Genomic DNA, 27,373 nt, shown 5'->3' with positions numbered 1-27,373 from the left:
CCCGCTGGTAAAGAATCTGCCTGTAATGCAGGAGACCTGGGTTTGATCCCTGGGTTGGGAAGATCCCCTGGAGAAAGGAAAGGCTACCCACTCCAGTATTCTGGCCTGGAGAATTCCATGGACTGTATAGTCCATGGGGTCGCAAAAAGTCAGACACGACTGAATGACTTCACTTCATAATTGAGTATAAAAAGTAAATACTGGTTTCAGTTTGAAATGTTTTTTCAATGATCTCAGCTTTAAAATCCACACATATAATTTGCTTTACTGTTCGCTGTTAATTGTAGTACTGGTATATATACCTTTTAATATGCCTTTGTAATAAACTCTTACTAGATGATCACAAATTGAAAAAAAAAGAAATTAGCAGTATTTAGTATTCCATGCCAGTCTTGTTAGAGCATAGAACTTTGTTTTTCTTCTAGTATTTATGCTTAGCACAAGTATTTAGAACATTTGGTTTTGCCACTTATTGCTGTGACTTCCTACTTGGAAATTAACAGGTAACTGTGTCAGCTTGTCTGCAGTTATTCCCTGTAACTGTGGGATATATGATGTATTTCCTAGAACTTTAGGCACAAGTCTGTGATGCACCATATCTATTACAGTGTTACTGTTGTTACCATTTACTACTTTTCATACTCAAAAATCCCATATTTATAGGCAGGGAAATTGTTTTAATTATATCATGTTTATTTCATTGTATTAATCATCTGTTACTTTCTTTCATAAGCACCTAAAAATGTATATTTTGAAGAAAGTAGTATGTGGTGAAATACTTCTGTTTAATATCATGCATATTGTCAATATCAAAATGATTAACTGAATCCCTTGTTTTCTCTACCCTTCAGTGATTTCCTAAATAAAAACCAGGAACTGTTGCAAGATTTATCAGAAGTGGATGATGAAAACACCCAGTTGATGGAAATTTTGAATACTCTGTTTTTCTTGCCAATCAGACGACTCCATAGTTATGCAAAAGTTTTGCTAAAACTTGCTACTTGTTTTGAAGTGGTAAGCTCACATATATACCTCTTGTGGACACTTGGGAAGCCAAGGATCATAGTTTTTTGTTTGAATTATTCTACCCCAAGATCTAGGACTCCACTAAATTTATTTTTCTTCAGGGAAATGAAAGAAGAAAATATGACTGTAGGTTTATCTAGTGTTCTTTGCTATGGATTCAATTTCCTTTCAGGGCCTTGACAAGATTAATTTTATTCATTTTATGTCAGTCTAAAGCTGAGACCCAGTTTTGCTACTCATTCAGTAGTTGTCCAACTTTTGAGTACATACTGAGTACAAGTTACAAGTTAAACAGAGTTGTTTAAAACCCTGCTTGTAATGACACACCCTTCTAAGTCAGTGTGGCATTAGCACCTGGCCTGGATTCATGGTAGATTTAATGCCAGGTATTTGGGTCACTTTGACATATGCTGTGAAAAATCAGCAGTGTTACAGGATTTTCTCAAATGGTAACTAGATCACTTTCTGTATAAAATTAGTTAGATGGAGTCCTAGAAAATTAGCATCACTCTAGGATATGAGTGTATATTAAAGCTGGTCCTAAGACAGTCACTTCTGAAATTATGCTGAACTGTGTTGTTTTAGTTTCCATTCTGAAGGGCTCTAGAGAAGCCATAATGATTCTAAGGTTTCTTATAGTTTAGAATTTTTTATATCTTGAGGTCCTTATTTAGGACCGATCTTGTCTTCAGAATGATCTAGGAATTTATGTGGCCTTTTTATGTTTGATCCTATCGTGGTCTTGTAGGTCTTTTCTTTTGTCTGGTTTTGGTGTTACCCTGAACTGATCTGATATCAGCTATATTTCCAACTGTATAAAGCAAGATTTTCTTCATTTGTTTGAACTAAACAGTCTCAACAGATTAGATGCAGTGGCAGATATGAAAATCTGGCTGTCATCTTTTAACTCACATAATAAAAAGATTTGAAAAAATGTGGAACAGTGCCACTTTTCATATGAAACATTTTTTTGTTTTGAAATTTTTGATTTTCATTAAAAATTGTTATATTTGAATTAATAAAGATTTAAAATTTTTTAAACTTTATTTTCCGGTGTGGTATATATCAAGAGATAGAGCCCACAGAAGCGAAATAGAGGGATCCTGAGACCAAAACCATTGATAATTCCTCTCCTATCCTGAGTTCTCTGCTTTTCTCCTTACTGGTAACTGCCAGTGTTTGTTTCTTTTCCCTCTTGAGTTCTTCCCCTATTCCGTATGTGCCTGTATGTGGTTCCTGTATGTGGTAGAATTTTCTGGAGACAGTCTTCTTTTTTCTTAGTTCCCTTTAGTGTACCATGTCTTTTCTTAGGCTGGCTTCCTTCCCTAAATTTATTACTACATATCTAAGCCACAGTGAGTCTACAAATTCTGGACTGTTGTTATATGTCTGTTCTCCCCCTTAATTATTGATCTCTAGGCATCTCCAGAATACCAGAAGCTGCAGGATTCCAGCTCTTGTTACGAGTCACTTGCTCTCCATCTCGGCAGGAAAAGGAAGGAAGCAGAATACACACTGAGTTTCTGGAAGACCTTTCCTGGAAAAATGACGGTAAACCATGCCAATGGTCGTTACCCCCAAAACAGCAAGCATAGCTGTAATAGCTGCCATAATCTTCTTGACTCCTCACTTGTTTACAGTAATGGTGCTGTAGTGACCCCTTTTCTAAGGGTTATCTAAGGATCACAGCCATGGTGGGGGGTCTGAGTATCAGCACCTTCCCTCATCTCTGGGAATCTTTTCTGAATATGTCTCTTCTTTAGTTTGTTCCTGAAAGTGAAAGTGAAAGTTAGTCACACAGTCATGTCCAGCTCTTTGCAATCCCATGACTGTAGCTTACCTGCCTCCTCTGTCTGTGAAATTCTCCAGGCAAGATTACTGGAGTGGGTTGCCATTTCCTTCTCTAGAGGATGATCTTCCTGACCCAGGGATTGAACTTGGGTTTCCTGCATAGCAGGCAGATTTACCAACTGAGCCACTTTCCTGTCTTCTTTATTTTCCTTTGAGCTCTGCTTTTATGAAATGTTTGGGTCCCATCTGAATTTAAGTTTATTAACACCAAGTTAAGCTGTGACCAACAAATTCTCCTAAATGTGATTTGTATCTTTTTTTTCTTTTTCTCCTTACATAAAATAATTTTGATACTTTGATTTTGTATTTGTTTTCAATCCCAGGATTCCTTGCGGAAGCCCGAGCGTCGGCTGCTGTGTGAGAGCAGCAACCGGGCCCTGTCCCTGCAGCATGCTGGGAGGTTTTCTGTGAACTGGTTCATTCTCTTTAATGATGCCCTAGTCCATGCCCAGGTAGGCTAGATTCCTCACCTCAAAAGAGGCCATGGAAGGGGCAGTACTATGAGTATTTAATTAATCGTACCATCAGGTTATTTTACAAACTGTTGTGATTTTACTGAAACACTTGAGTGAAAGAGAATGTTTAGCTTGCTTGGTGGCACAGGCTAGACTTCCAGGAGCTCTTTTAGTTTCCAAATTGAAAATGAGCGTGAAGGGGTCCATAGCCGCAAACATGGTGAGACCACTGGGGTTAGCTGTGTTATGGGGATGTTGTTGAGGTGGACTTAACCACTTGAAAGGGGTTCTGCAGCAGCAATTTCAGGGCCCACATGGGCTTTCTCAGACGTGTCTCCATATTCTTTGTTTCAGTTCTCCACACACCATGTTTTCCCTTTGGCCACACTGTGGGCTGAGCCACTTTCTGAAGAAGCTGGTGGTGTGTAAGTGTCCCCCCTACCTCGTTCCCTTCTTGTGTTACTTACCCAGGTTGCTTCCTTAGACAGATGAAAGCTCAAGAGGCCTCCCTATTGTGTACAAGAGTGCTCACCATCCCAACACATAGATAGTAAGTGGCCTAGTGGGAAGATCATGAAGAGCCAATATGATGTGTGTTGGAAGGGCTTCTCCACTGCTGACATCCCCATTGTTTAACCCAGAGCAAAGAAACTCTGTCCTTTTCCCACTGTGGGAACCAAACCCAGGGCAAGACTGCATTTACATCTAATTGACTTCTGATCCTCTTGAAATAAAAGTTGCTTTTCATATTTGAGGATTGATGTTATAATGACAGGTTGTCATACCTACTGGCCTTTATCCTTGTGCACATTTTAGGAATGGCCTAAAGATAACTACACCCGAGGAGCAGTTCACTCTCATTTCATCAACACCCCAGGAAAAGGTTAGTCTTATGGTATTTTCTTTCTGTCTTTGGCCTGGCTGTTTCTGTCTCTTACGGTAGTGAGGAAGAAACACAAATCGTTCTTGCTTGCTTAATGATCCATAATTGTGTCTGAAAAATCTTCTTTAAACCAGAATTAATAGATTTTTGTTGTTGTTTTAATGTAACAGTTTAAAACATAAAGCAGTGAATTTTAAGAGCCAATCAGTGTTACTCAATAAAGAGAGTGTTAGGAGTCAGGTGAAATTTCCACACTAAGGAAAGCTATCAAGATTTAAAGCAATGCTTGATGAGTTGTTGCCTTAAGCTTACTGGCATGTACTTTTTGCTCTTAGACAAAGTGGCTCCGGGCTATAAGCCAAGCTGTGGATCAGGCTTTGAGGGGGTTGTCTGATCTTCCACCTTATGGAAGTGGCAGCAGTATTCAGAGGCAGGAACCGCCAATTTCACGCAGTGCCAAATACACTTTCTACAAGGATCCTCGCCTAAAGGATGCAACCTATGATGGACGCTGGCTTTCAGGGAAGCCTCATGGCAGGTTAGCATGTTCATGATTTCATTTATGTCTGGAGTCAGGATGGTAGTCTAACTACTGAAAAAGTACTGATTACCAGAAACTTTAGTTGACACATATTGTTCTTTGCTTATGTATTTCCAGAGGGGTTTTGAAGTGGCCAGATGGAAAGATGTATTCTGGCATGTTCAGGAATGGCTTGGAAGATGGGTAAGGACATTGTGAACATAAGTGTGTTAAAGTGTGTTATTTTGTGCTCACAGTTATTGTCAAGACAGTAGAATTTTATGTTTTTGGAAATGGATTAGGACTTATCATGCACAGGTATGAACATGAAGAGAGCTAGGAATCCAGGCTGCAGCCTTGTTTTACCTAAAATGAATCATTTGCTTTAACAGTTGATGACCTTAATTTACACAGCTTCTATTGACATAGGACTGCTTTTTTCTATCCATTTCTCAGTTGTAAGGACTGAGAACCTTGGGTAATGTTGATGTTGAGACTGTTGAGATCAAGTGCCCTCTTTACACAAAGGACATAGAGAAATTTTCCCTTCAGTACTTTTAATTCATCTTTAATTTCTATGATCTGTTGAAGGGGAAATCTTCTAAATGATATTTATCTTAATGATGTTCAAATGATGTTATTTTTATATAAACAAGTCATGTTTTCTAACACTATAAATGTGTTTACATGATAAATGTATGGCAGTGAAGTGTTTGTTTCATGTTAGAACTAATTTATTTTACTATATAAAAAGATTATTATATAAATTGGGTAGGTGATTTTTGTGTGTGTGAAAATATAAATTTTGATGTCTTTTAATCTCTATTTCATAGAATTTCAGAATGAGAAGAGACTTGAGATACTCTTGATTTACCTGTCTTGTTGCACAGATGAGGGAGCTGGGTACCTAGACTTACCCAAAGTGATGCTGCTAACTAGGGGCAAAAATAGGCCTAGGACACAGATTTTCTGTTTTTCATTGGACTTGGGATAAAACACCTAATTACTCTGTAATGATGTTGATGTCCCATTCCTCTAAGACTTGCCAAATAGCTTAGGTAATAGAAAACCACATAAACCAATAACCCATTTACTCTTCTAGGTAGATCTTTTCTCTGTTCTTGTTATATTTACCAACATATTCATACCAAAAGTGAGTATGTCATATATGCATCTTAAAATGTTTTTATTTTCCTTGGCAGATATGGAGAATATAGAATCCCAAACAAAGCACTGAACAAAGAAGACCATTATGTGGGCCATTGGAAAGAAGGAAAAATGTGTGGTCAAGGAGTCTATAGGTAATAGCATTGGAAAGGTTGCTGACTGTTTCCTAACGAGAAGTGGCTGTTTAACACAGGGAGCTCACAGCAGTACTCTATGACACCCTAGAGGGGTGGGATGGGGTGGGAGGTGGGAAAGAGGTTCAAGAGGGAGGGCACATATGCATACTTAGGGCTGGTTTACATTGTTGTATGGCAGAAGCCAGTACAATATCATGAAGCCATTATCTTCCAATTAAAAATAAATTTAAAAGAAAAATCATGTAAACCTGAATTTTCTGTTTGCAAGCAGTAAATTTTAATTATCCTTAATGACTGAAAATCTGTTGACTCTTCTTTGAAATATCAGCCTCTCATCTATCACAGGATGAAGATATTAGCTTATTATTTAGTTCTTAAAACTGTAGAATCATTGTAAACCATAACTTTCTCATAGAATCTCCTAGATATCTTGCTTGTGAATTTATGTAATATTTATTGCATAGCTCTAGTATGGATAAAACCTGTCATTCTTCCAGAGATCACTCGTTATTTCATTTTCCCATAAGGGACACATTTTCCTCCATGTTAGCATAAAATTCCCCCCATAACATCTTCAACTTTTTAAACTTAGTCATTCAAAAATGAGATTTTTGATTGGTGAAAAATAGTCATATAAATAAACAAATACAGCTACAAATACAGCTACAAATACAGACATGAGTGTAATTTTGAATTTCCTAAACTTTGTAAAAATGAGCATCAGAATTCAGTATGCTTGTGATCTCTATCCATTCTTTCTAACCACAGTTATGCCTCTGGCGAAGTGTTTGAAGGCTGTTTTCAAGATAATATGCGTCACGGTCATGGTCTCCTGCGAAGCGGAAAGCTGACTTCCTCTTCTCCCAGTATGTTCATTGGCCAGTGGGTAATGGATAAGAAAGCAGGATACGGTGTCTTTGATGATATCACGAGGTACAGTATTCTGCTCCTACTCTCACAGTTTAGTTGAGAGGATAAGGTTCCTATTCGTCTCTAAATAAAGATGATTTTATGAAGGCTACGTGTATTAATTGGAGAACATTTTTAGTAAGAAAACAGAGTTGTCAGGTATGATTCATTCAGTAGTGAACCAGACAACAGGTTCCTTCTGTATAAGATCTGAATCATTCAGAATTAACATTGGTATGATTTTCCTTAAAGCTTCACCTATACAAAGCTTTTCGTGTCTCAAAGGGGCCACCAAATCTATGACTATTCTACAAAGAGAAACCTTTAATATGGTCAGTAGATAATAGGAATAAAAAGTTAGGAAGATCAGTGGAAATTCCCTTTTGGGATTATGAAATAGGATCTAAACACTTTTCTGTGTAGTTGTTCCTGTCAAGCCTCTGACTTGTTACCATGCCAGCCATCCAGGAATCAAACTTGGTTAAATTCAATGAACTAAACTTTGGGGAGGAATATAGTTCTTTTGCCTCTGTATTTGGTTTGGCCTGATTTGCTTCTAGACTGAATATATAATCTCCCCCGCATGTTATTGTGGGGGCTTCCCAGGTGTTGCTGGTGGTAAAGAACCCGCCTTCAAGTGCCGGAGATGTAAGAGACGTGGGTTTGATCTCTGGGTTGGGAAGGTCCCCTGGAGGAGGGCATGGCAATCCACTCCAGTATTCTTGTCTGGAGAATTCCATGGACAGAGGAGCCTGGTGAGCTATAGTCCACAGGGTCCCACAGAGTTGGACACGACTGAAGCAACTTAGCACGCACATGTTATTGTCCTAATGTGGGATTGAAAATTGTTTGCTTTAGTTACTAAAATCCATGGTTATTTAACAGGTAGTTTGTACTCATTTGATTTTTTTAGTGGAGATTAGTAAGATTTCTCTGAGTTTGAGTAGGTGGAAGAATGAGACTTCTTTTTTGATAAACCCCATTTAAGTCAATAAACTTTGGATGAGAAAAATTGTGCATAGGTTTACGTTCACCTCTTGAGTGACATTGTTCCGAGTTGAATTCTGGCATTAATTAAATATTTTAAAATTATCAAGGAAGCCCTGAAAGTATATACAGATCTATGTCTGCTAGTATGTGTGTGTTAATCACTCAGTTGTGTCCGACTCTTTACAACCCCATGGACTGTAGCCCACCATGCTCCTCTGTCTGTGGAATTCTCCAGGCCAGAATACAGGAGTGGGTAGCCATTCCTTCTCCAAGGGATCTTCCCAACCCAGGGTTTGAACCCAGATCTCCCGCATTGCAGGCGGATTCTTTATCATCTGAGCCACCAGTTCCTGAGAGGATAGTGCTCAGAGTGGGATGTGTTTTGCAGTCACATTCTCCCATGTTGGAGGAGATAGCGTTAACACTTTAATTAGTGAAATGGGACAGATACTAACCTCGGGGTGATGCTTGGTATCTTCCATGTGATCCTTGTTTTTTCCCTACCTCATCCTTATCATCATTGATTTTTTAATTTCATGTCTTTTTTTTAATTTCTATTTTTAATTTTTTTTTCTATTTCTCTGCAGAGGGGAGAAGTATATGGGACTGTGGCAAGATGATGTATGCCAAGGCAATGGTGTAGTAGTTACCCAGTTTGGTTTATACTATGAAGGCAACTTCCATCTTAATAAAATGATGGTGAGTGGAATGTTTTGCATATAGTTACAGTTGACTTTTTAAAACTCCTACCTAATTTTTTTTGTTTGTTTGTTTTTTCTTTTTTTTTTTTTTTCCTACCTAATTTTTAAGTCATCTTTTTATTAATGTTCCACCTTCCCTAATACGATTTTTCTTATCTCTCTTTTTTTAAGATTATGTAAGGCTTTGGAGGATGTGGCTACAGATACCCTAAGTTATGTGTTACCCTAAGTTGCCCTATGTTTTATGTACTGTGATTTTCGTTTTGTTTCTTCACATAGGGAAATGGGGTTTTACTGTCTGAAGATGATACTATCTATGAAGGGGAATTTTCAGATGACTGGACCCTCAGTGGAAAGGTTGGAAACTTCTTTCTCTCTCTTAATAATCTTCTACTGATTTTTTTCTTGATCTTTAAAAAGCTAACCTCCAATAAAATTTACCTGTTTCAAGTGTGCATTTTAGCGACTTTTTAGTACATATGCAGAGTTGTACAACCATTCAGTTCAGTTCAGTTCAGTCGCTCAATTGTGTCCTATTCTTTGTGACCCATGAGCCACAGCACGCCAGGCCTCCCTGTCCATCACCAAGTCCACCCAAACCCATGTCCGTTGAGTCGGTGATGCCATCCAACTGTCTCATCCTCTGTTGTCCCCTTCTCCTGCCCTCAATCTTTCCCAGCATCAGGGTCTTTTCCAATGAGTCAGCTCTCGCATCAGGTGGCCAAAGTATTGGAGTTTCAGCTTCAACATCAGTCCTTCCAGTGAATTCCCAGGACTGATCTCTTACCATGATCCAGTTTGAGATCATTTCTATCACCGTCTCCTGCCCAGTTATAGTCATTCCCTTGTTCTACTTCCAGTCCCAGATAACCTCTGATGAACTTTATAGATTTGCCCTTTCAGGTCCTTTCATGTAGTTGGAATCATGCAACAAGGGTTTTCTTTTGTGTGGCTTCTCACACTTAGCATGTTTGTGAGATTTTTACATATTGTGGCATGTGCAATACTTTATTCCTTTTTATTGCTTTTTATTGCTGAATAGCATCCCAAAACCACATTTCGTTTGTCCTTTCACCAGTTGATGGGCATTGGATTATTTTCAACTTCAGACTGTTTTCAACTTTAGGCTACCGTGTATAGTGAAGTTAACTACAACTTCTTTTCTTCTTTTTTTAAATTGAAATATGATTGATCTATAATATTGTGTTAGTTTCAGGTGTACAGCATGACTACTCAGTATTTTTGCAGATTTTGCCCCTATTATATGTTACTGCAAGATAATGGGTATAATTCCCTGTGCTATACAGTATATCCTTGTTGCTTATCTACTGTGTACATAGTACTTTGTGTCTGTTAACCCCACACCCCTAATTTGTCCATATCCTATCCATTCCCATTTGAACACCGCAGGTTGGTTTTCTGTCTCTCTGAGTTTGTTTCTGTTTTCCATTTCCACCTAAAACTTCCTGTGTGAGCATGTGTTCTCATTTCTCCCGGTTGGACACCTAGGAGTGCAGGTGCTGGGTTGTATGGAAAATTGATGTTTAACATTAAGAAATGGCCAAACTATTTTCCACAGTGGCTGCATCATGTTATATTCCTATAGTCAATGTATAAGGATTCTAATTTCTTCACTCCTTCACCAGTATTTTTTATTTTCTTTTTTTCCTCTTCGTCATTCTAGTGGATATGAACTAAAACCTTATGGTTTTAATTAACATTTCCCTAGTGACTAATAGTCTTATTATAGAGCATATCTTCAAGTATTTACTAGCAATTCATCTGTCTTTGGTGAAATGTATATATTCAAATATTTTGACATTTTAAGAATTTACTTGTTTATAGCTTATTGAATGTTAATATCCTCTGTTTTTTGATTTTCTAATTTTATGTCTTCTCTTTCTTGATCAGTCAAGTGTTAGTCTTTTTTTCTTAGTCAATCCAGTTAAATGTGTGTCAAGTTTTTGTATCTTTTCAAAGAAGCAACTTTTGGTTTCATTGGTTTTTTATCTCTTATTTTCTTTCTCATTGATTTTTACTCTAATCTTTAGTATCTTCTTGCTTTGGGTTTAGTTTGCTTTTTTCTAACTTTGTGAGGTGGAATTTTAGATTATTGATTTCAGATTTTAGATTATTGATTTTTTTAAATAATATAGACGTTTACAGCTTTAAATTTGCCTCTAAGCACTGCTTTTGTAGCATTGCATCAATTTAGATAAGTTGTGTATTCATTTTATACAGCTCAAAGTATTTTAACAATTTTTCTTGTTATTTCTTTTTCTTTAACCCATGGGTTATTTTCATATACTCTTTTTGCACATACATGTACATACACTTTTTTTTAAGAATTAGGGACTAGTTAAAAGTGAAAATGCCAACCATGTAGTGCTTTTTCTTTTTTTTTTACACCCCTCCCTTGATTTTTAAGACTGGAAATACTTCTTGTAATTCCACATTTTCTCTACCATTACCTAGGGAACACTGACTATGCCAAATGGAGATTACATTGAAGGTTATTTTAGTGGAGAATGGGGATCTGGGATCAAAATCACTGGAACATACTTCAAGCCTAGTCTGTATGAGAGTGATAAAGACAGACCTAAAGCTTTGTGAGTAATGAATATTAATTATGGATTAATTATTGAATGTTTTGTGTTGTCTTGCTTTTGTAAAAACTGGTTAATACTTCAAATGCAGAACAAGTTTTTAAAGTCTGCTTTTGTAAGCCGTGTATAGCACTAAATTGTAAACTGACACTGTTATAGATAGCTAAATCTATAGTCTTGTCTTAGATTATAGCCTCGGAGCATAAATGTTTAAACTGATGGAAGTTCTGTGTGCAGGAAAAATCTTCCTGTTAATGGTACAGGTATCCAAATTGATCAAAAGAGAACCTTTTAAAATGGAAGCCCTGCACAACTTGATTTTGAGAAGTAAAGATCAGCCCTATAAATACAGTAGTGGAATAGTATACACTGCCTGTATGGGGAAAAATCAAAGTCTCTAAGTGTATTGTGTTCTTTCTCTACATTTTTGGCACGTTTATTTTCCTTTACTGATTCCAGCTTCCGCTTTGTTTTTTTGTATTTTGATAGCATCTCAGATTCTTTGTTTTCATGGGAGCGTGATATACTTTCTGTAGCATGTTTATTCTTAAAGAGTATTTTTAGAACCCACTGCATAATGTATTTTACAGTTCTCATTGTGAGATATGCAAGGCACAGCAACTTCTTTTTTTAGCAGGAATCAGTTTTTGAAAATCAGTTCTGTAGAAATGTTGAAAGCAAAGGAGACAAGTCTGATGTGCTTCATACTTAACAGTTCATGCGCCAGTATCTAATAAACACTAAGTAGCTAAAACCACCCCTTCACACTTTCTATTCAGTCTTTAAGCAACGGAGCCACTATCAACTTAGGCAGCTTTTGTCACAGAAGTGTTTATAGTTTGTCTATTATTAGAAAGTTTCTGTTCCTTAGGATATTTGCACAAAAATAAGTGATCAATAAAAGGTTGACCTAACCTTATTAGCAGGAAGCTTGGAAACCTGGCGGTGCCGGCTGATGAGAAGTGGAAAGCTGTGTTTGATGAATGTTGGCATCAGCTCGGCTGTGAGAACCCAGGCCAAGGGGAAGTTTGGAAAGCATGGGACAATATCGCTGTGGCCCTGACCACCAACCGGCGCCAACACAGAGACAGGTACGTGGATGCCTGCCCTGCATAGCGCCTGGTGGAAGACGAAACCTAAAGCGAGTAGGTTGTTAAGGATTTCCACATACAGTGATGTACTTCTGGGTAAGGGTGGATAAAACACACCTCCCTGTGTCTTCTCCTGAACTCAACTATTAATATGAAATGCAGGCAGAATACATGGTGAGCTATTCAAAACTCTGAAGAACACGTCAGCAGATTATTGGGGGAGAACACCTGAATTCAAAGCGCCACCCAACCAGTGTAGAGTTTACAAGTTTTTAACCTCCATGTTCCTCAGCTTGAACTTGGTATAACTTGAAACTAGAAGCACACACTGTGGTGTAGGGATCCAGAAAAACCCCTCTATTTCTGGCTCAAGATGCCAGAGACTCCTAGAGCTCAGAAAGAGTGGAGGAGGAACACTGGGTTTTCTCTCTCTCCTTCTCCACTTTCTCATGCCTCAGCCTACATGCACTTCTGTGGCAGGACAGCGATGCACCAGCTGGAGCAGCCAGGAGTACTTGGAGGAGCCAGGGCTCTTCCGGTGTGGACCCTTCTCCCTCGATGGATCATCAGGTCCAGGAGTCAGGGCCAGACCTTACTGCTGTATTGGTTTCCCTCTCTGTCTTCCACTACTTCACGGAAGTGGGTAATTTCAGGCTGAAAGACTTACCTACAAGGGGAATCAGAAAATGCTGGGGAGGTCATGGAGAGAGAGGAACTTTGGAAGGCAACCCTGATAAGTTGTTTATGAACTTCTGGACTCATCCCATACCTGTTCATGTGTGGATTTGATTCTAATTAGCTAAGCAGTTTCCACCTAGGTCCCAGACTGACACTTGAGTGGTACGCATGGAACAGACCCAGACAGGCCTGCATAGTCCGTGGGAAGTGGGCTAACACTGGAACCACAGCCCACAGACAGCAGAAACAAAAATACCAGCTCTTTGAGAGACTCCTAAGGTCACCTACACATTCAGCGATTCACTAGAGGGACTCATAATATGACTCAGCATATAGTTGTACTCTCAGGTAAGAGTTGTTCCAGCAACACAGTAAGGCTCCACAGCCGATCATAAGGGAAGAAGACACAAGCAGAGTCTGGAGGAATCCATGTGCAAGCTTCCCGTGCTCTGCCTCTTCTCTGAGGGGTCACACACAGCACACTCTCCCCCAGGCAGTAAAATGCAGCCACACAAACACAGTATTTCTGCTCAGTGAAGCCCATTGGAGATGACCTGCCTCAGGTTTTTATGGGGACTGGTCACATAGGCATCTTAAGCCTACCAGCTACCAAAATCCCACACCGTAAATTGTTAATACAGTTTACAGGCAGCGCCACAATACCCTTATGTTAGGAAATGCTTCATATTCGTATAGGGGATTTAGTTCCCAGGTGCCACCCAAGGGCCAGCTTCATAAGCAGGTCCTTGTAAAGACAACAGTTTCAATTCTGTGTTTACTATCTTTTAGATCTCAACATCCTCAATAGGATATAAACAGGACCCAGAATCTCATAGCATAATACTCAAAATGTCCAGGAAATAAACCAGAATTACTTGGCAATCAAAGAACCATGAAAATCTCAACTCATTTAGGGAAAGATAATCAACAGATACCAATGACCTGCTAATCTAGATTTTGGAATTATATGACAAGAACTTTAAAGGAGCTATTACAAAAACATTCATGTGAGCAATTGTAAGTATCCTTGAAACAAATGTTAAAATTGTAAGTACCTGAAAAGAAATAGAGGATATAAAGAAGAACCAAATCAAAAATTTTGAAATGAAAAATACAGTAAGCAAAATTTAAAGAATCACTGGGTGGACTCAGTAGCAGATAGGAAACGGCAGCAGAAGAGTCAGTAAACTCGAAAATAGACTAATAGAAATTATTTAAGCTGAACAGCAGAGTGTAGAAAAAAAGTGAACAGAGCTCTAAGGACCTGGGAGTCCTTGGAATCCCAGAAGGAAAGGAGAAAAATTGCAGAGCTGAAAAATATTTGAATAAATAGTGATTGAAAACTCCCAAGTTTGGTGAAAGGCCAGCACGTAAACCTGCACATGCGAGAAGCCGAACAAACTTCATCCTAGAAAAAACCAGATATCTGTACACAGACATGGCATATTCAAACTGGAAGAAAAAGTCTTGAAAGCAGCTACAGAAGAATTATGCATTGCATATATATGGCAGTAGCAGTTCAAATGGCTGCATCTTTGTTGTCATAAACCTTGGTGGCCAAAAGGAAGTGGCACAATGATTTGGAAGTGCTGAAAGAAAAATTACAGGTGTACTTTTCATTTCTTTCTTTTCCTTATTTTCTTCCTTTTTCCTGCTTTTGTTTTCCATCTGCCATTCTTCATATTTCTGTATGTAACTTAGCCAGTCACTTCCACAAGCACTGATTAGCATTTGACTCTAAAGAACTTGCTAATCCCTGCAGTATAGAAAGAGGGTTTGGTTTTATTTTTTCCTGTATTGGGGATCAGTGGAAATTGATTATGGTGTTTCATTCATGACGTTTATGATTTTTATCTCCTGCTGTATCCGTGAAGGAAATGGAAACTCCCAGGATTGATTAAAGCTGTGAATATGTCCTTATGGGATGTAGCTGGTCAGCCTTCGCTGATAGAGCCCCTGAGCCAAGACATTGAGACTTGAGTCCTCCAGTTAACCTTGGTTAACTTTTGTTGGGTATTGCCAAGAAGTGAGAATGAATGAACTTTTGTATAAAACCACATTGCTGCCACAAAGATCTTATTTGTTCATTGATACTATTAAAATAGTATCAATGTTAATTGTGCACTGTTTCTAATTTCTCATTGATTGTAATCTAATGATAGAGTGCCAATACGAAAAATGTCAGTTGATGACTAGTGTGTGTTTTGTCTTAACCTCTTCATCCGAAGCTTCCCTTTACCCATTGTGTGCGTATCCCACCACCTGTTGCAGTGTCTATCTTGAGCTCATTTCCATTTCATCCTTTGCCCTTTGATTTGTTTTCCTTCATCCTTTAGCTCTCCCTCTCCCCTTTATTCCATTTCTATCCTCACTAACAAGTCTGTCACCGGTTTTCTCTTCAGGCTATTACACATACTACATTACAGTATTTTACAGCAGTATTACAGTATTTTTCAACACCAGGGTTTATATTGGCACAACATTTTCATTAATTTATTGTGGCTTGTGTGGAGTAACATTAAGTGCTATTTTGAATAACTTATATAAATCTAATACAGGACAATTACAAGTTATAAGCACATTTGCCTGAACACTGTGATGGTTGCTCCATTTCATCTTTAATAGAGCTTCATGTGCGCTTAAAATTATCTTGCTTTCTTAAAATATATGATAGGCTTTCTTTTCCCTTTTTGTAGTCCAGAGATACTAAGTCGTTCTCAGACTCAGACACTAGAGAGTTTGGAATTCATTCCTCAGCATGTTGGTGCCTTTTCCGTGGAGAAATACGATGACATTAAGAAATATTTAATAAAGGTAAATGAGAATCGGAACCATTCTGGTCTTGTTAATTAATGATACAGCTAACACAGTATATCATTCAGATGTACTCACAGCTTATTGTTACTCATATCCTGTTTTTGCTTTCTTCATATGTCTTTTGTTAATTCTCTGACTGCTAAGAGCACATTTCCACCTAAAGATTGGCTGATTATGATGGTAGAAATTTATAAGTTTTGTAAATGTTCAAGGGGATTCTAGACATTTAGGGTCAGAGTTTAAAATGACTTTCTGTTTGTAACATTGCTGCTGCTGCTGCTGCTAAGTCGCCTCAGTCGTGTCCAACTCTGTGCGACCCCAGAGACGGCAGCCCACCAGGCTCCCCCATCCCTGGGATTCTCCAGGCAAGAACACTGGAGTGGGTTGCCATTTCCTTCTCCAATGCATGAAAGTGAAAAGTGAAAGTGAAGTTGCTCCGTCATGTCTGACTCTTAGCAACCCCATGGACTGCAGCCCACCAGGCTCCTCCGTCCATGGGATTTTCCAGGCAAGAGTACTGGAGTGGGGTGCCATTAGCAAACTAAAAGTTATATAAAGAAGGCACTCCACCCTCACCCGATGGTTATGCTCTCTTTGCTTCCTTCTCCAACCCTGTGAAATCAGACCACAGTTTAAAGTATGACATGCGTTGATGTAGGGGGTGCAGGAAGGAGTATTAGGAGAAATCAAGGGAACTGAACAGTGACTGTTTCAACTCTTATTATTCAGTTTTCTGCAAGGTAACATTTCATTTATTTTTCATGACATTTAAGGTATGTTATCTTTCTTTTCTTTTTCCCTTTGACTGGGCCACATGGCATGTGGGATCTCAATTTTCCAACCAGAGATTGAATTTATACAGTGCAAGTGCAGAGTCTTAGCCACTGGACTGCCAGGGAATTCCCTTAGAACCTTTCTTTTAATGATGTTATTCTATATCAGTATATCCAAAGCTATTTTTCCAAAATGTTAATAGGATTCTTTGATTAAGGATTCCTACTCCATATAATTTGGGTAGAATTAACGCTTTCAGAGAAGTTGAAGTATTTAAATATTCCTGGTCCAAAAAAGTAGACTGTTGATGCTTTGAAAATTGTTTATCATTTATGAAATTGTTTATTTTGATTGTTTCCGCTGTTGGTGCACACTGACTGGCTGCACTGGTTCTCTTCCTGCTCAGGCCTGCGACACTCCTCTGCACCCGCTGGGCAGGCTTGTGGAGACTCTGGTTGCAGTGTATAGAATGACATATGTGGGTGTGGGAGCCAACCGTCGGCTACTGCAGGAGGCTGTGAAGGAGATTAAGTCCTACCTTAAGCGAATTTTCCAGCTGGTGAGGTGAGAGAGCTTTTCATGTCAGCAGGGTGTGGAAATACTAGTTTACACTCATTCTTGGGTGGCTTCACCCTGAATCTAGAGATTACAGCTTTGCGAGGAGTCACGAATGTTCCCCTTTACTGCAGAAATTATTCATCAGGAAAATGGTTTTATGCCACAGATCCTTCAGTAGATTAGTGAAAACATTTTTACTTTGTGTTCATAGCCATTGTAACTTATTTCCTCTATGCCTTTCTTACTCATTAAGTATAATAAAAGGCTAAAAATAAATTTTTAGTACCAATTTTGGTATGACATATAGGAGTCTTATTTGGAGTTAATCTCTAGGCAAAGTTATGTCTCTAAAACCTAGCCTAACCTAAAACCTGGAGAAAACAAAGTCTAATAGGAAGTTTTATCCCTGAGTATTTATGTTCTGTCAGGCTTCCCAGGTGGTGCAGTGATAAAGAACCTGCCTCCCAGTATAGGAGATGCAAGAGACGCTGGTTCAATCCCTGGGTCGGGCAGATCCCCTGGAGGAGGAATTGGCAACCTACTCCAGTATTCTTGTCCGGAGAACCCCATGGACAGAGGAGCCTGGCAGGCTATAGTCTGTAGGGTCACAAAGAGTGGGACATGACTGAGCACACATGCATTCGTTAGCTACATTGTTAATTTTATCCTGTAAAAAGCATTAGTTAAGACTCTTAAGGGAATCGGCATTTTCATTAATAATTGATATGAAGTTTGATTTAATTGGTCCTTAAGTGGATTAAATAATGGAAATCTGTTTTTACTCTTTTTATTCACTCTAGAGATGTAACTATGATGATTTTTTTATTCTTCCTTAGGTTCTTATTTCCTGAGCTTCCTGAAGAGGGCAGCACAATTCCTCTCTCTGCCCCTCTGCCGACTGAAAGGAAGTCCTTCTGTACTGGGAAGTCAGATTCCAGATCTGAATCACCAGAGCCAGGGTGAGTAGAGCTGTGTGGAGATGGTGAAGAAAGAGGATGGGAACCAAGTGATCTTACGCAGAGAATCCCAGGAAAAATTCTTTTCTCTAGATCTGTTTCCTTCTTTTTAAAATAGTTTGGTTGGATTAGGTGATCTCTGAGGTTTCTTTTAGATCTCAAGTTCTGTTAGCCAAATGCCATGAAGCTGTAACCACAGATGACTAGGCACAAAGGCTGATGAGCAAAGTAGATCATTTTGCCCCAGTTCAACAGAGAAGTCAGCCTTAAAATGGAAACACACCGGGCTTTCATTTAGATTTTGAGCCTATGAAAAGAATTCACAGGTGACCCAAGATAAAACTCTGGGGCAGTAGGTAAACTTCTCATGTTAACTCCTTACATAAAAGAAGTAATAGAACTGCTTCTTTACTCAGAATTTCCCACTTTTACTTTCCACTTCGAGGAGATGAAGCTCCATGTTTGATTCTATATTCAGTTTTAATATTAAGGGTTCTCCGTCTCCCTGTGATGTTTTGTAGCTATGTGGTAACAGGTTCTGGGTTACTGCTTCCTGTCCTCCTGCCTCGGCTCTACCCACCACTGTTCATGCTGTACGCCCTGGATAATGATCGTGAGGAGGACGTTTACTGGGAATGTGTTCTCCGGCTAAATAAGCAGGCAGACCTTGCTCTTTTGGGCTTCCTTGGGGTGCAGAGGTCAGTACAGTAATTATGAATGGGATCTAGTGGTTTTAACTCAAAATGCAAACAGCATTATCAGGAATTTGGTACTTTGATATTTAATTAAATATATGATTTGCAGTTATTACTTTATTGCCTGTTTTTACCAAAATGGTGATGTTTAAAAATCTTTATTTCTGAGAATCTTGAGATGTGAGTTTGAAATCTGATTATTCTTCTGAATATATGTAAATAATTTGAGTTTTTCCTGACTGATATTTTGCAGTTCTTCAAAGCCAAGTACATGCATTCACATTTTCAGAAAAAGTTGATTGTATTCAGTCTCTGGCATTCTTCTTTCCCTTCTTTCCTCTTCTCTTCCCTCCCTCCCTTCCCATCTACAATTTCTAATTAAAAGTTTGGAAGTGCCCTTTTTTATTGTAAGGCGTTGTTTCCTATAATCCAAGGAAACAGTCAGTAATTATACTTTCTAGAAGTGTTATGATAAAGCTGATTACCCCAGCACCCAATGATTATAGATTTGTGCTATTAGAAAAAAGTGATTGAGCCTTAACTGGAAAGTAAATGTTTTCAGTGGACTGGTTTAATAGTAAAAACTAAGTAACTGAGATAGTTATTTAAAGTGGGGACAGGAAAGTCAATCTAGTCATTAACTGTATTTATGGGACTTAACCTACCATAAGACACAAACACATATTAACAATGTATGGATTCCATTATAGGAAATTTTGGCCAGTGACCTTGTCAGTCCTTGGAGAGAGTAAAAAGGTATAGTAGATTTTTGTTTCCTTAGCAAATATGCTTTTGTTTGTTGTGGGGGATTAGAGATAGCAAAAAAATTTCCATTTTGCTTTGATAGTATAGTATACAAGCATAAGTTATTCACTTAAGACGTGCATTCTGTGATTGGTGTCATCTATGTTTATTGTCACTGCCGAAGACAGCTTTCTTCTTTGACCTTTATCAGTCCTTTTTTTTTTTTGCAGGTTTTGCCAACCACAAAAGATGCTTGTTTTGCTTCAGCTGTGGAATGTCTGCAACAGATCAGGTGATCTCTGCTTTGTTGAAAATTACATAAATCAAAGGAGTGGTTAGTTTATTAAGATATTGATGAAATCTTATATTTACCTAAACTCTAGTCCCCCCACACCCAGCGCCCCAAGATGGTATCAAACTCAGCTTGGCTATCAGAAAGACTCTTGAGACATTTGGGTTACCTTTTACTCTACAAGGCCCTTGCATTTTCAGAAGTGCTGGAGAACCTACCCAGAAATTTATCTACATGATCATATCTTTAGCCAAAGGGAAATTAAGCTTCTTACTCAGAAGAGCATGTATTAGGACAATAAAGTTCCATGTGGGTAAAAGGAGGTGATCTATGACTTAGTGAATTCTTTCATGTGAACCATTGATGGTTGGAGGCTTCTTTCCTCAAAGAATCATAGGCATACAGATGTCATCCCTTCCAGTGACTCCTTTTGCCTTATGTGTCCAGCTTAAGGCACATGAGCCCTTAGAGTATATTGTCAAACAATGTCAAATGGCTCTACGAAGAAAACAACCCTAGGCTATATTTTGTCATTTATTTCTAGTTTTTAATTATTTTTTTGTTTGTTTGTTTACAACAGCACAACGTTTACCCCATCAGACAAACTAAAAGTCATCCAGCAGACTTTTGAAGAGATCTCTCAGAGTGTCCTGGCATCACTTCAGGAAGACTTCCTGTGGTCCATGGATGACTTATTCCCTGTTTTCTTATACGTGGTGCTCCGGGCTAGGTGACCAATCTCTTCTGACTTAAATACATTCTGAAGTAGGACGTACATATAAGCAGAAGTAACTCAATATCTCTTTCTCATTGGGGCAGGATTAGGAATTTAGGCTCTGAGGTACACCTCATCGAGGATCTAATGGACCCATATCTTCAGCATGGAGAACAGGGTATAATGTTCACTACTTTGAAGGTAAAGTATAGATATTATTTAATATTTTATTATGTTAAAGTCTCTCCTTCATTTACCATATTGTGAATCTTTCATTAACCACCTTCTTTTATATAAAACTTTAATGCAAACATTAAGTGCCTTTAGAGCACATATTGTTAATATTTAAAATATATACTATAGTAAAGAAAAGTAGAATCGGTCAGTCTCAAAATACTAAAGCAAGTTATCCAATCCTCTGACTCAGTAGGTCTATAATGATGCTTAATCTCAAGCTGTGTGTTTATCAAACACGTTGGTGATTCTGATTACACTTGTTTGTGTATCTTATACTGATCATCAACATATTCTAAATGTCCAGTTAGTAGTAGCTTAGCAAATTAAGATATTTCTGCTTAATGACAGATGTTAAACAGCTTGAAAAAAAATTTTTTTGTCTGTTTTAGAATCAGAATTTTACAAAGTTTTATTTCTATTAATTATAAGTAGGCAAAGTAGACATGGGATAGGATAGGGGGACTGGGAGAAAACAGGAAAATATGAAAGCAGCTGATTTTGTTGAGCGGTCAGTATTCATAAAGGAGTTCCTTTCTTAGTCCCATGTGCATTATTATGTTTACGTAATTTCTTTTAAAGTAAATTTTAAATGGTTTTGAACTTTTCTTTCAGGCATGTTACTATCAGATCCAGCGTGAGAAGCTTAACTAGGCTGCATAACAGCTTGACAACTGGATTATCTATTCAGAGTGTTGCAGCACCATCTGGTGTCTTCCTGTAGCAACAAAAAAGAACAGTGTTGAAATTAGGACGTTGTCTTATTTTGGTTGTTATTTCTGAGCCTTGCTAGTGATTGGAGCTCTGAGCCCAGAATAAAAGACTGTATGGTGGAAAGGGAGGACAGAAAAGGAGGTAGAAATCAGGTTAGACCAGCCCCTGGCCTGTGTTGTTTCCCAAGTATCATACATCTGCTGTTGGAAAAACGAGGCTATCCCTTCCTATGGTAAAGAGTATACCAGCTCATGAACTTGTAAGATAAAATTCTCAGTGTGGCTTCTTACATTAAAGAGGTTGATGAATATTTTTGAGTTTCTGGTTTGCCTGCAGTCACCCCAGACCCCTTTGCAAGGAACACTTTGTACTTGAACTATAGTAGCCACACCATGCCTTCCAGGATTCCTTGCAGTCATGTGTGCACCATGCTTCTTTGCTGAGGGAAGGGGAAAGAGGAACTTTTAAACTGCAATTTTAACTTTTTCTAAGCTTTTCCACCAGGGCATTTATTCGTGATGGAAAGGTTCTGTGAGGTTACTACTTCTACACCCTGACCCTAAACATGGAGCACACCCAAATAGGAGTCTGCTGCTTCCTGATGAGAAAGAACATAGGAATTGTGTTCTTGGATTCCTTACAATGCTCCAGAGTGGATACACTGGAATTCAGACACTGACTCTGAGCTGCTGTGGAACCTCATTCATCCACGTGCAAACGCTGTGTTCCAGGACCTGTGAAAGCCTGAAAGGCTTTTACATGCAAACTGTTTTTTAAAATAGGACTAGAGACTGGGAAATATGGAAGCAAAGAACTGCGTCCATCCTTGACCTGGTGTTGCGGTTCCTCCCTGTACCTTGCACTGAACTCACAGAGGGGAAGGAGGAGAAAACTCACTTTGGCTTTTCCCATCTCAAAAGTATTGTGACACCTCAGCCTTTTATTGTTTTGCTTTTCACCATTTTTAAATGTCCTATTGTAAGTGGTTGGTTTACACTGTACAAATAACACTAGTAGCTATTCTGGATAACATAGGTGCTCTTCCCCATCTCATCTCCTCTACACCAGGGTGAGCGTTTGGAGTGTCCTCCTTCTTCATGTTAACATCTGCAGATGTTAATCGATTTTGAAAAAGGATTATGGTTTCTGCTCTACTTTATAATCAAGACAAGTGTTTATTAAAATACTGTTTTGGAATGTTGGCTATAATGTAACAGCAATTTTCATAATAAAAGACATTCATATTTATGAGGTGGTTTTATGATTGTGAAAGAAATGACACTGGGCCACCTAAAAATTTAAAAGAAATCCAAGTCTAGTTATTTGGGGGTGGGGGCTTTGCCTGCTGCGTTGTAATCCATGCCTCTTTGTACAGGCCTCAGAGATCCCACGGAGTTTTAGCGCTCTCTTTCTTTAAAATAGACATAAATTAATAGCACCTTTGCTGACAAAGAACAAATTAAATTTCTGACCCTAATAAACTGAGGACAAGGGTCTTAAGAGAAATGGTACTATTATTTCTTTGAATAAGATATATTTTGATAGTTACAAGTTAAATTTTTTCCCTTCCTAAACAGATTCAGAGAAGGGAAAATGGAGGATTTAAAATTCTGGCTAAAAATATTAGGCATTAGTTAATTATATACCAGTTGTAATGTCTTCTCGGGTAGCATTTACCAGGATGGGCCTCATTATTGGAAAGAGACCAACACTTAAAGTTTATGTTAAGCACTTTACGTTTCCATTAACAATTGTTATGATTTGGGGATAAAAATGCACAAGTTTCACATTTGGCTTGTAAAGACAAATGTACTGAATGACCCCTTTAGAGGGAGAGAGAGGGATAATTCTAGAAACTGACAGACTTGAAACCTGCTACTGAAGTTCTCAAATGATAGTAGGCTATCTTAATTCTAAGAGAAGAGTTACAGTTCATTCTTTTATTGGGAGTCTTGAAAGCCAGTTATTCCATTACTTGACTCTCTTTATACTTTTCAGAAAGCATATTAAAACTTTAAATTTTCAGTCCCCTCTGAGGGGAAAACCTCAAGGATAAGTCGCCAGGCCAACGCCTGCACGTAGAGATACCTAGCCTTGATGCAGCAGCCTACGTAGGTCTGACGCGTGCATGCTGTCTGCCCACAGCCCCGTGGGGCAGGTGTTAACCCCTGGATCTTGTAGACAAGCAGAGGCTGGAATTCTCTGACTATCCGAACTGGGACTCCAAACTGGAATTTCCCTACTCTTAATTCCAGTGCTTTTTCCTACTGCAGGTGCCAGAGATGTCATTTCATAGCTGGGCTACTCCTAAGTAGAAAAGCAGTTGCAAATTTTTAATAAAGTTAAGTACTTTTGATAAAATACACTGTGCTCAAGCAGTCACAAATGTATCCCATTCCTAGCTTGAGCTTCCATCTGCAACAGAGAGTAAAGGAATGCCATCTGTCTAATTTAGGATGAAAGGGCTGGTAAACATTTCAGTTCAGTTCAGTTCATTTCAGTCGCTCAGTCATGTCCGACACTTTGCGACCCCATGAATCGCAGCACGCCAGGCCTCCCTGTCCGTCACCATCTCCCAGAGTTCATTCAAACTCACATCCATCGAGTTGGTGATGCCATCCAGCCATCTCATCCTCTGTCGTCCCCTTCTCCTCCTGCCCACAATCCCTCCCAGCATCAGAGCCTTTTCCAGTGAGTCAACTCTTTCCTTGAGGTGGCCAAAGTACTGGAGTGTCAGCTTTAGCATCATTCCATCCAAAGAACACCCAGGACTGATCTCCTTTAGAATGGTCTGGTTGGCTCTCCTTGCAGTCCAAGGGACTCTCAAGAGTCTTCTCCAAAACCACAGTTCAAAAGCATCAATTCTTTGGCGCTCAGCTTTTTTCACAGTCCAACTCTCACATCCATACATGACTACTAGAAAAACCATAGCCTTGACTAGATGGACCTTTGGTAAACCTTTAACAGCTGCCATTTGGTCTTAACTCTGCCTGGCTACCAGGGGTATGTACCCTCGCTCATCCTGCTTCCAAATATTCTTCCTGCTGTCACCTCCCTGAACATTTTTCAAGAAAGAGGTAGTTCCCACCTGAGATAGAGAATGGGCTGTTAGGATCAGAACAGTCACTTAGTAGGGACCTTCCATGAACAGTTTGAAAAGGCAAAAAGATAATCACACTGAAAGATAAACAACCCAGGTCAGTAGGTGCCCAATATGTTCTGGAGAAGAGTGGAGAAATAACTCCAGGAAGAACAAAGAAACAGAGCCAAAGCAAAAACAATGCCCAGTTGTGGATGTGACTGGTGATGGAAGTAAAGTCCAGTGCTGTAAAGAACAATATTGCATAGGAAGCTGGAATGTTATGTCCATGAATTAAGGTAAATTGGAAGTGGTCAAACAGGAGATGGCAAGAGTGAACATTGACATTTTAGGATTCAGTGAACTAAAATGGACCGGAATGGGCAAATTTAAGCCAAATGACCATTATATCTACTACTGTAAGAATCCCTTAGAAAAGTGGAGTACTCTCATAGTCAACAAAAGAATCTGAAATGTAGTACTTGGGTGCAATCTCAAAAACAACAGAATGATCTCTGTTCATTTCCAAGGCAAACCATTCTATATCACAGTAATCCAAGTCTATGACCCAACCAGTAATGCTGAAGAAGCTGAAGTTGAACGGTTCTATGAAGACCTACAAGACCTAGAACTAACACCCAAAAATGTCCTTTTCATTATAGGGGCTGGAATACAAAAGTAGGAAGTCAAGAAATACCTGGAGTAACAGGCAAATTTGGCCTTGGAGTACAGAGCGAAGCAGGTCAAAGGCAGAGTTTTGCCAAGAGAACACACTGGTCATGGCAAACACCCTCTTCCAATAACACAAGAGACAACTCTACACATGGACATCACTAGATGGTCAACACCGAAATCAGATTGATATATTCTTTGCAGCCAAAGATGAAGAAGCTCTATACAGTTAGCAAAAACAAGACTGGGAGCTGACTGGCTCAGATCATGAACTCCTTATGGCCAAATTCAGACTTAAACTGGAGAAAGGGAAAACCGCTAGACCATGCAGGTATGGCCTAAATCAAATTCCTCAACGATTACACAGTGGAAGTGACAAATAGATTCAAGGGAATAGATTTGATAAGAGTGCCTGAAGAACTATGGACAGAGGTTTGTGACATTGTAGAGGAGGCAGTGATCAAGACCATCCCCAAGAAAAAGAAATGCAAAAAGGCAAAGTGGTTGTCTGAGGAGGCCTTACAAATAGCTGAGAAAAGAGAAGCTAAAGGCAAAGGAGAAAAGGAAAAATAAAAGCATCTGAATGCAGAAATCCAAAGAATAGCAAGGAGAGATGAGAGCCTTCTTCAGTGATCAATGCAAAGAAATAGAGGAAAACAATAGAAGGGGAAGGACTAGAGACCTTTTCAAGAAAATTAGAGACACCAAGGGAACATTTCATGCCAAGATGGGCTGGATAAAGGACAGAAATGTTATGGGCCTAACAGAAGCAGAAAATATTAAGAAAAGATGGCAAGGATACACAGAAGAATTATGCAAAAGATCTTCATGACCCAGGTAACCATGATTTTGTGATCACTTACCTAGAGCCATACATCCTGAAATGTGAAATCAAGTGGGCTTTAGGAAACATCACTATGAACAAAGCTAGTGGAAGTGATGGAATTTCAGTTGAGCTGTTTCAAATCCTAAAAGATGATGCTGTGAAAGCACTGCACTCAATATGCCAGCAAATTTGGAAAGCTCAGCAGTGGCAACGGGACTGGAAAAAGTCAGTTTTCATTCCATTCCCAAAAGCAATGCCAAAGAATGTTCAAACTATTTCACAATAGCACTCATCTCACAAACTCGGAAAGTAATGCTCAAAATTCTCCAAGCCAGGCTTCAACAGTACATGAACTGTGACCTTCCAGATGTTCAAGCTGGATTTAGAAAAGGAAGAGAAACCAGAGATCAAATTGCCAATATCTGTTGGATTGTTGAAAAAGCAAGAGTTCCAGAAAAACACCTACTCTATTGACTATGCCAAAGCCTTTGACTGTGTGGATCACAACAAACTGGAAAATTCTGAAAGAGATGGGAATACCAGACCACCTGACCTGCCTCCTGAAAAATCTGTATGCAGGTCAGGAAGCTACAGTTAGAACTGGACATGGAACAAGAAACTGGTTCCAAGTCAGGAAAAGAGTACATCAGGGCTGTATGTTGTCACCCTGCTTATTTAATGTATATGCAGAGTACATCATACAAAATGCTAGTCTGGATGAAACACAAGCTGGAATCAAGATATATGGGAGAAGTATCAATAACCTCATATATGCAGATGACAACGCCCTTGTGGCAGAAAGTGAAGAACTAAACAGCCTCTTGATGAAAGTGAAAGAGGAGAGTGAAAAAGTTGGCTTAGAAGTCAACCTTCAGAAAACTAAGATCATAGCATCTGGTCCCATCACTTCATGGCAAATGGGGAAACAATGGAAACAGTGACAGACTTTATTTTTGGGGGCTCCAAAATCACTGCAGATGGTGACTGCAGCCATGAAATTAAAAGACCCTTGCTCCTTGGAAGAAAAGAACCAACCTAGATAGCATATTAAAAAGCAGAGGCATTACTTTGCCAACAAAGGTCTGTCTAGTCAAGTCTACGGTTTTTCCAGTAGTCATGTATGGATGTGAGAGCTGGGCTATAAAGAAAGCTGAGTGCCAAAGAATTGATTCTTTTGAACTGTGGTGTTGGAGAAGACTCTTGAGAGTCCCTGGGACTACCATGAGATCAAACCAGTCACTCCTAAAGGAAATCAGCCCTGAATATTCATTGGAAGGACTGAT

General features: G+C 39.0%; 1 protein-coding gene across 19 annotated transcripts in view; it reads left to right on the top strand.

The window, feature by feature from the left end:
• ALS2 (alsin Rho guanine nucleotide exchange factor ALS2) overlaps positions 1-22,761 on the top strand; it is a 59,910-nt gene extending 37,149 nt beyond the window's left edge. For 5 of the 19 annotated variants that reach the window (XM_060410257.1, XM_060410258.1, XM_060410256.1 and 2 more), the window contains 22 exons: positions 852-1,014; positions 2,446-2,577; positions 3,201-3,329; positions 3,687-3,757; positions 4,149-4,215; positions 4,551-4,753; positions 4,874-4,939; positions 5,938-6,036; positions 6,808-6,972; positions 8,526-8,637; positions 8,919-8,996; positions 11,115-11,248; positions 12,172-12,336; positions 15,711-15,828; positions 17,012-17,169; positions 18,000-18,122; positions 18,641-18,817; positions 19,525-19,570; positions 19,789-19,850; positions 20,431-20,580; positions 20,670-20,766; positions 21,415-22,761. In XM_060410257.1, the coding sequence (XP_060266240.1) occupies positions 852-1,014; positions 2,446-2,577; positions 3,201-3,329; positions 3,687-3,757; positions 4,149-4,215; positions 4,551-4,753; positions 4,874-4,939; positions 5,938-6,036; positions 6,808-6,972; positions 8,526-8,637; positions 8,919-8,996; positions 11,115-11,248; positions 12,172-12,336; positions 15,711-15,828; positions 17,012-17,169; positions 18,000-18,122; positions 18,641-18,817; positions 19,525-19,570; positions 19,789-19,850; positions 20,431-20,580; positions 20,670-20,766; positions 21,415-21,453 (2,554 nt within the window). In that variant the 3' untranslated portion in view covers positions 21,454-22,761. Of the gene's footprint in view, positions 1-851; positions 1,015-2,445; positions 2,578-3,200; positions 3,330-3,686; positions 3,758-4,148; positions 4,216-4,550; positions 4,754-4,873; positions 4,940-5,937; positions 6,037-6,807; positions 6,973-8,525; positions 8,638-8,918; positions 8,997-11,114; positions 11,249-12,168; positions 12,337-15,710; positions 15,829-17,011; positions 17,170-17,999; positions 18,123-18,640; positions 18,818-19,524; positions 19,571-19,788; positions 19,851-20,430; positions 20,581-20,669 lie in introns of those variants that run through there. The other 14 variants (XM_012142668.4, XM_060410252.1, XM_060410253.1 and 11 more) reach the window with 5 other exon arrangements.
• Positions 22,762-27,373: the final 4,612 nt, after the last annotated feature.

Source organism: Ovis aries, chromosome 2, assembly GCF_016772045.2.
Source record: "Ovis aries strain OAR_USU_Benz2616 breed Rambouillet chromosome 2, ARS-UI_Ramb_v3.0, whole genome shotgun sequence".
Classification (NCBI taxonomy): Eukaryota; Metazoa; Chordata; class Mammalia; order Artiodactyla; family Bovidae; genus Ovis; species Ovis aries.
Note: the sequence above shows the minus strand (reverse complement) of the source record. Positions and strands in the feature narration are given on the sequence as shown.